Genomic DNA, 9,251 nt, shown 5'->3' on the forward strand with positions numbered 1-9,251 from the left:
TTTGAAGTAGGTGGAAATCCTCAGGCGTGGGATGGCTTCCTGCCCTGCTGCAGAAGAAGCAGGTTGGCCAGGTTAAGTTGCATCTCATCCATATTTTACATCCATATGTTACTGGATGTTAACCTAGTCCCTTTGAAAAGGTACCACCTGCTGCAGTGAACCAAAGTGGGTGGGTGGGAGGCGGTGGTGAAATCAGTTGCACTTTGTGGTGATTTGTGTGGGCTCTTTGCAAGTTCTGATCTCTTCAGTGATGGTGCAACCAGTTCTAGGACTGGGCCACAGAACTGTGGCTTTTGTTCCTTCATTATAGAATTCTGTTGTACGTCTCCCCTCATCCTTATATAAAACATCAATAGCGACAAAGATTTGAGTACTGCTGCGGGGGGGGGGGGGACGGGGGGAGCAGGCTCTCCTGAATGCAGGTGGTGGGACTCCTAGAATCACAGAATCATAGAGTTGGAAGGGACCTCCAGGGCCATCTAGTCCAACCCCTGCACAATGCAGGAAATTCACAAATACCTCCCCCCACCCCCCTGTGACTCCTGATCCATGCCCAGAAGATGGCAGTAAAAACCCTCCAGGATTCCTGGCCAAACTGGCCTGGAGAAAAATTGCTTCCTGACCATACAGTCTATCTAGTCCCACCCCCTGCTCAATGCAGGATCAGCCTAGAGCATCCCTAACAAGTGTTTGTCCAGATGCTACTTAAAGACTGCCAGCGAGGGGGAGCTCACCACCTTCCTAGGTAGCTGATTCCACTGCTGAATGTCCTAATATCCAGTCTGCCCATATTTTAAACCCATTATTGCAAGTCCTCCGCTGCCAACAGAAACAGCTCCCTGCCCTCCTCCAAGTGACAGCCCTTCAAATACTTCAAGAATGCAATCATGTTCCCCCTCAACCTCCTCTTCTCCAGACTAAACATTCCCAGGTCCCTCAGCCTTTCCTCACAGGGCTTGGTCTCCAGGCCCCTGATCATCCTCGTCGCTCTCCTCTGTACCCGCTCCATTCTGTCCACATCCTTTTTGAAGTGAGGCCTCCAGAACTGCACACAGTACTCCAGGTGCGGCCTGACCAATGCAGTGTACAGAGGGACTGTGACATCTTGCAATTTGGATATTATGCCTCTGTTGATACATTCGAAGATCACATTAACCTTTTTTGTTGCTGCATAACTTGCAGGCTCCAACTTAGGGTCATAAGGTTATCGCTTATTTCTTGCACATCTCCAAAGACTAAAAACTGCATAAGACACAGGCTTACGGCTGAAATCAGACACAACACACCAGGCAGACATGTAAGATCAGGGCTGTGTGGCCAGTTTTCACTTGGCGTTTACATCTACCCCAACAGAAGGAGCAACGTGAATGTTAGACGATCACAGGTCAATATGGTAGCAGGTAGTCCGAAGTGTGTGTGTGTGAGAGAGAGAGAGAGAGAGAGACATCAGTTGCATTTTATGATGACTTGGTGCTGGCTCTGTGCATGTTCTGAGCACTTCAGTGGTGGCGCAACCAGTTGTGGGATCAAGCCACAGAACCATGGCTCTTGTTCCTTCATTTTATAATTCTGTAGTGTGATGTCTTCCCTCCTCCTTGTACAAAACAGCAAGAGCCTGAAAAGTGGAGAAAACTGTGCAGTTACGTAGAAGAAGAGAAAGGTGAGGGAGAAGGGGAAATCGTCACTAAGCCTGGAGATCAGGCAAAGAATGATGGAGCACAGGAATTATTACTGGAGAGCAGAATCAGGAAGGAAGTATATGAAGGACCAGAAGGCTTAGGGAATGCCAGCAGAGAGTAGGAAAGAGGAGAAGAGCAATAATCCTTCAGAGAAACCTTGAAGGAAAGATGAAAGGGCAGCAAGAACAGAACCATTTCCACGCAAATCTTTCTACCGTGGCCTCCCACAAACGAGTTACACCCCCTGTGTCACTCCCCTTGCAGGCGCAGCACTTCTTTGGTGCCCCTGGGTGAGTGCTGCTGCATTCTGAGAATCCAGGGGGGGAGGCGGGCAATTGTCAGCCCCCATCCCATGATACTGTGGGGCATCGCTGCCTGGGGCACGTGTGTGTGCTTTCGGCAGCTGCTGGGATTTCTCTGTGCGTCCCATAATCGAGTGTCTGTTTGTCTTTTCAGCTTGGCAATGAGGAGCAGCAGTTGGTGTGGGCCAAGCGCGAAAGTGAGAAGGCGGAGCAGGAGAGGCTGGCACGATTGCAAAGGCAGGAGCAGGAGGACCTGGAGTTGGCCATTGCACTCAGTAAGGCTGACATGCCAACCTCGTAAGGCAAGGGTTTGCCCGCCTGAGCCCCAGCCAGGATCCTTTATAGGTTTTTGGTGGCTGGTTGGTTTGTTTCCTAGTGCTCTGAAGTAGGTCTCACCGCCTACTGGGACCGGCTGGTTAGAGCTGCTGTGTTTGGTGGGCGTGACTTCAGGGGCCCCCCCATCCCCTGGGCATCATCTGATGAGAACTGCGTGATAGTCTTGATCTCTTGCGAGGGAGAGAACTTGTGACTCCAGGACTGACCACTGAGCCTCCTGCGGCGGACAGACAGCTTGCCCCCTGCTCACGGACTCTTCCCCCCCGTCCCGTTGCCATTTTTTTTTTTTTTTGCCAAGACTGCTGCATAAACACCATAATGACAGAAACTGCCATTCTTGGGTTAGAAGGACCAGCGATGTTCACAGAGACCACTGAGCCGTCGTTCTTTTTTTTAGTCAGCAGTGCTGCTGCTCACACTCCCTGGGTGGGGGTGGGGTGGGGGGATGTCAGTCCTTTCAACGTGTTTCTCGCTTAAGAAAGGAGCCCCCCTCGAACAGTTAGAGAAGTGCGGCCTGGTTCTTGCTGGACTGACCGCGGGTGGGGGGGGCTCACGTGATCTGATGTAGCCCCGCCTACCTCACAGGGTGTCTGTTGTGGGGAGAAGAAGGGAAGGAGATTGTAAGCCGCTCTTGAGACTCCCAAGTGAAGGGCGGGGTATAAATCCAATCTCTTCAAACATCTGTCTCTGGAGTCTGCTGTCGTGGAGAAGGTTCCAGCCTCGCCCCAACTCACTCAAGAGGTCTAGGCCAGGTTTCCACGACTGCCATTCCTTCTGTAACGAATTGTGTGGAATAACCCTCCACCAGCACAACCGTGGAGAAGGAGTATCCCTTTCTCTCGTTAATTGTAAGGCTGTCACTGATTGCCCCAGAAATGAGCCAGTATCTGGGGCACGATAAAAGGCAGGGGATCTTGTAAACCAATGATGATTCATACTGAAACGGAGAAGACCGTGCACGCTGCCGCCAAGGGCAGGTCTGAGCGAGCGTTGCTCGAAAACCCCCACGAGAACACTGCGCCGAGAGCAGCCGACCTCCTTCTCCCGGAAAGCCTCCTGAAGTGCCCTGAGCGCTCCCCCTTCTCTGAATGGCAGGGCCTGCCATGCCAGTGCCACAGGCCAGCACGTGTGGAATGCCACTCCTGGGCTGCCAGTGATTCTCCTTGGCAAGCAGATCGTCACTTCCTCAGAATCGGAGGAGTCCTGCCAGTTCCACCTGCCTTTGGCACCGCTACACTCCGTAATTCATAGGCTGGTCGGGTGGGGACGGACTCCCTGACTGCCCTTGCTGTGACCTGTGGTGTGCAGCAGTTCTGCACAAAACTCTCCTGTTTACACCCTCTGGTCCCACACTGCAGGAACAAATGTCTGACTTTCAGAGCCTCGAATTCAGAGTCTGAGTCTCGTGAGATGGGTTTTTTTTGGGGGGGGGCTGCTCTCCAGATGTCCATGTGAAGCCCCTCCCGCTGTTGCTGCCAAGACAGCGGGAGGGGCTTCTTCTAACCTCATCTCCTTGTGAAATGCTGCTGGGGGTTCGGGCTAAATGCCAGTGAGCACACCCCCACCCCCACCCCACCATTGCCTTTGCTGGCTTCTGTGGCGTTTGTTCGTTCTCTGTTGTCCGTTTGCTTGCCAGCCTGGTCCAGACACCCTCCCCTGCGGTGGGAGACCCGTGGGAGCAGAGGCTGCCTGCAGGGCGGGGCGCTTTCCCCAGGCATATCACGTGCCGTCCCGGACCTCTTTCCATTCTCTTTGTCTTGGCGCCTCTTCTCTGGAGTGGACGCTGCCACCCACCAGTAGGGGGGCCTGGACACTGGGGGGGGGTCTTCTGCTGCTGGGCGACCCCGTGTGCCACTGAGTCCCGTGTTTTCCTTCTCACGTGGCTGTGAATCTTCCTTGAATTTCTGCCCGGCCTCTGTGATAATCTGGTGAGAGAACTGCAGTCGTCATGGCCACCTTCGTTCCTCAGACTTGTTGCCCTGACCTCCGGCTGCAGGGCTGAGCCAGTTCCTCTGGGCTGGCTGGGCCGTTCTTCTTCCTGCCCTCAGTGATACCCCCCCCCCGGGAGGGTGAAAAGACTGCCCCTTCTGAACTGCCCTCAACTTTCAGATGAGGAACCCTGTACCTGACTTGGTTGGGGGGGGGGGGGCTGGATTTGGGGGCAGGGGGTTCCAGCTCCTTGATGAAGCCATAAAAGCCAACTCTGTTCTGCATTTGAGGCCAGAGGGCTGGAAGGGGAGGAGAGTGGCTGGTCAGCCAGGCTGATGACGGCCTGGGAGCTGTTGAGAAAGATGCTGTTTTGAGGTGGGCTTCCTCCCAACACTGCAGGGACCTGCCCTGCCTCCCCTCCTGGCTCAGGGATGCTCGGGTTCTGACCATGGATCCCACTCAGGCTGGGCTGGAAAGCCGCACAGTTTCCTAGGGGTTTTTGGTGGTGGTTGTTTTTTAATGTATGCACATAAAAGAATTGTGCCCCTCCTCTCCGTCGCCTCTCACTCCCTGGCGTGTGTGCCGGTGTATATGTGGAGCCGTTTTGCTTCCCGTCGTGTTGTCGGTGCCTGCCACTTTCTGGCTTGACAGAATGTAAGGATCTCTTGTACATACAGAAACGGTGGCATACATGGTGAGTATGTAGATCTGGAAATGACTCCTGTAGGTAGAAAATCCCAGTCCCGTGAGCTTCTTCCCACACCTTTGGCCAAATTTGTCTTGTGCGCAGGCTGGGGCTATTGGGGGCAGGCTGGCCAGGCAGCATACCCCCCCCAGTTTCCTCTGCTCTTTCAAAATACATGTTTCTGGTGGCAAAAAGTCTTCTCTCTCAGTCTCTTGGTCACTGCTGTGATGCGTTCCGTCCCTCCCTTGGCGCACCTGATTTTTCAGTTCCCCTTTTTAACAACGTATGGGAGAGGGGTTCTACTCGTTACATGCAGTCAAATCATTAGTGCATGAAACACTCCCATAAATGCTTCCAGGAAGCGGGCGGCTGGAGACCGGCTTGCTGGCCCTAGGCAACGGCTTTTCGAAAGTCCTTCCAGACCCTGACATGGCATGGCCTGCTTCAGTCTGTGCAGAGACACTCTTTATCTGTCTGAGGGAATTCCTCCTTTTGGTTACAAAACCTTCCTTGGACTGGAGGGCTGCCAAACTTGCCCCTCTAGCTCATTTGGGAGCTCCTCTGAGCCCCTTCAGCGCAGCCTCTTGCTGGTGTGGGTGGTGGTGGGTGGGGTCTTCACCATCCCACGGTGTGAATGTGCGTCTCTCTAACCTGCAAGCACCCCCGCAGTCTGCCCTTAGGGGATGCTTCCCTTTTCTTGTTTAAGGGCTCTAGCAAAATCTTGCCTTGTGTGCCTGCTCACCCCTCTTTCTGACATCTCTGTGTGTTCCGTGGAATCTGTGCTAAAACCGCACCCCTTCTGTTCCTGCGCCTGTCCTTTGACACCTTGAAACATCCTTTCCTACGGCCTCCCTTATTCTACAGACGCTCTGACTCCTCTGGTTGGGGACCTGCTGCCTCCAGTCCTCTCCTGAGCTTCATGGATTTGTGGGTTGCTCTCTGCTGATAAGAAAGATGTGAATTCACGGGTTGTCTTGGTTGCCCTTTGTGAGTTACAAAGAGGCCTCAGTAAACGGCTGGATTTCTACCACCGTTTCCGTCATCGAAAATGGACTTTCGGCACACAGACTCTTTTTGTTGGTGGTGTTCTGTGTTTCCACCTCAGTTCTGGCTCCCTCCAATGGCACTCAAAGGTGGTTTCTTGGTAAAGGAAAGCAGCAGTGCCTAATGTTTGGCCCGAATCCAGAGAGCCACGGGATCGGTTCTGCACACCCAAAGAATCCTTGGGCTCGTGTTTCAGAGAAAGGAGTAAATCACTTTTGGCAGTTTGTGGCATGGCTTGGCATGGAGGGGAGGGCAGGGAGGAGTTTGTTGTTCAAAGGGAAAAACCTCACGGTGCATGCTTTGGATCCTGGCCTTGTGCTCCTGGTGACATCACAGGGGGCTGGTGGGAATGGGCGGGAGACGTGATGCTGACCAGGGTTAGCCAAATATGTAAATGACTGTATCTATATCCTTGAAATATATAACAAATTGCAAGGAGGGGGAGTTGTGTTGTCGAATTTTAATCTATGCTCTGTGTTTGTTTAATATAAGAGAAATGTTATTGTTTTAATATAATAAATGAAAAAGTTACTTATTTTGGAGCTTTTGGGACTCCAGGCCTGTTCTCTTCTTGGTCACGCCAGCTTGTATTTCTGCCCTCCTGTGTCCGTTTCCCCCTGACCCGTGGGGGCTACAGCTGCCCGCTGGAGGGGGGCCCTCCTTTGGCACAAACGGATCTCAAGGGAACTTGGGGCGCCAGAAGCAGCCATTCTTCCTTGAAGCAGGCCGTTTCCGTCCTGCGTGAGCTTATCCACTTTCTGAATCAGAAGAGGCCTGCTCTGGCTCTCAGCATGGGGCTACATTGATATGGTGGGATGGGCTTTGGACCACTGGGAGAGGATGGCCAAACTGACTCCCCAAGATGGCCTTGAGGGAGTAGCTGGAGCCTGTCAGACACCTGCAGCAATCAGTTCCCAACAACTTTCTTGCAAAGAAGTAAAGTTTATTGAGACATTGAAGTATGCAGATTGTCTTTACGCATCTCGTGTTAGAACTGGCAGTAAGCGCACAAAGCAAGCAGATATACAGAATTCAAGTGGGTCCTCTGATGGCCTGGAGCCAATCACGGAATAGGTAAAAGCCCGCCAAAGCTAACAGGTCCAGTTTCCCTGGAAAAAGCTGGTGCTAGACACCAAGGCCCAAACACTCATGTTACAGAGATAAAGAAACACCGAAGGCACAGAGAAAGGAAACCTAAAATTCCAGAGGCACCCCCCTCACTCCATGGCAGCTAGAGGCCTCAGCTGACAGAGCTTTTCAGTGGGGCTGTTCTCCCTCTGGTGCTAATGGAATATTCTGCATAGCTTCGATTGCCCACATTAGTTGTCAGGTGCCTGTGGTGTATTGAGGGCTGGCAGGGATGAGTTGGGCTCTCTGGTCTGGGGGTGGAGCGGGTGGGGGGTTCACACCTCCCAACTCAGATCTTGGGAGTGTGGAGTTCCTTCCCTTCAAGGAAATATTTCCCCTTTTGAGCAGTGGGTAGTGATTGTGAGGCTTTCCGCTTGTGATGCCATGGGGTTTACCTGACCTGTTTCCGGTAGGTAAGTCATCCCTGCACTGTTTTGCTTTCCTGTGCTCTGCTCTTGGGAGGCCTCTGGGCTCAAGAAGAAGGGAGAGGATTTTTCTCTTCACAGAGGAACACTTTGTTTGGCTGCTACTTTAAATAGACTCCCGAGTGTGTAACGGAGGCACTAATTTTGGCAAAAAAGGGTGTAGCGGCAGACCCTTCCATGCAAATTTTAAACACAATTTCCTTTTCTACATTTGCGAACTTAAAACAAGAGCTGTTATTTGCAAGTACAAGTCCCTCTTGAGGAGGGAAATCCTCCACTGTCCCTGTAGCGCAGCAGTTCCCAAACTTATTTGGCCTACCGCCCCTTTTCAGAAAAAAGATTACTCCGCCTTCTACCTTCAAGAAGTGGACAGTTTGTGGATCTGCACCTGGATCGTTCCAGCGCCCCCCGAGGGGGTGGTATTGCCCACTTTGGGTACCAGTGCTGGCGTCTCCTCCAGCACAGCCTGCTGCCCCTCCCTTTTTGCAGGGTCTCCCGTGCACCCCGGTCCTCTTCCAACTCCCCCAGCCAGCCATTCACGGTCTGAACTTCCCTTGTCATGACTGCTTTACATCCCAGTGTGTTTAATTCTGCAAAGGACTAGTTAAATCCTAGAAAGAGGCTGAGGGCTGCACGGCGCCTTTCCCCACTCGTCTTGACTGTATTGAAATTATTCTTACTGTGGAAATTGGTCTGCCTCATGACCAGCGTGGTGGTGAGGCTAGTTTAACGGTCTAGTCCCTGCTACGTATATTCAGACAGACAGTCAGACGCATCTCCGTTCCACGCAGAGCTGTTGGGGGGACGGGATGGGCCCTTGCTGTAAAATAAGGCTCCATAATTACAGGAACGGAGCGTTTACATCTGAGAGTGAAGAAGCAAGGTTGGCGCTGGCAGAGCTCCAACTGCATCTGGAAAGCATTTGAGGGTGCTGCCTAAATAGTTTATAAACTAAAAATGTTACTAAAATTACAGTTTTGTTTTCAAATGAAAGAGCCCTCTTTTTTTGGTGTTGTGTCGTGCCCTGTGGTTCTGTGGGTCTATTTCTTGCTTGCCCTAGCTAGAATGGGAGAGAGCTGCGAGTGGGAGGGGAGCCAGATAACAGCTCTGGGCAGTCCAGGTTCTATTTTCAGGTAATTATGACCCCTGACAGCTGCATCGTTTAAGAACAGAAATACACATCAGCTCAGAATTGCTTTTATTTTATAAAATTCTGTAACATTAAAATATCTTAAAATATTTTTTTTCTTAAAAAAAAAGGAGCAGGCAAAATACCCATTTGTCTATGACGTGTATAATCCAGTACTTCTGTATAAAAATATTTACAGTATTTATATTATTTTAAAAGTTTTTTTAAAAACAAGACATCAAGCCCTGTGTTTCTAGTGTAGGTCATGGCAGACATGAGACTGCACATTTGAGATGCACAGTTTGAGCCACCACGGTCACTCTGAGAGCTGTTGGCTCTGTTGATGAAGTATACGTTGGCTCAGGTGAGCCTCGAGTCCCTCCCCAGCAGTTCTCAGGAAACTTTTAGCTTATGGTCTGGGCCATCATTGTCAGCTACAGTATCTACACCCTGGACAGCCCTTGGTCACTTTCCCAGGGCCCAGTGGACCCACAAGTAAGCTCCATTAAGAACATAAGAGAAGCCAAAGTTGGATCAGGCCAATGGCCCATCCAGTCCAACACTCTCACACAGTGGCCAAAAATACCAGGCGCC

At 51.6% G+C, this 9,251-nt stretch overlaps 1 protein-coding gene across 1 annotated transcript in view; it reads left to right on the plus strand.

Moving 5' to 3' along the window:
- Window positions 1–2,940, plus strand: part of EPS15L1 (epidermal growth factor receptor pathway substrate 15-like 1) — a 59,883-nt gene extending 56,943 nt beyond the window's left edge. Inside the window, exon 24 of the mRNA XM_015424652.1 lies at window positions 2,136–2,940. Coding sequence (XP_015280138.1) covers window positions 2,136–2,282 — 147 coding nt within the window. The 3' untranslated portion in view covers window positions 2,283–2,940. The remainder of the gene's footprint in view (window positions 1–2,135) is intronic.
- Window positions 2,941–9,251: the final 6,311 nt, after the last annotated feature.

This window comes from Gekko japonicus, unplaced genomic scaffold (assembly GCF_001447785.1).
Source record: "Gekko japonicus isolate JY-2015 unplaced genomic scaffold, Gekko_japonicus_V1.1 scaffold596, whole genome shotgun sequence".
NCBI lineage: Eukaryota > Metazoa > Chordata > Lepidosauria > Squamata > Gekkonidae > Gekko > Gekko japonicus.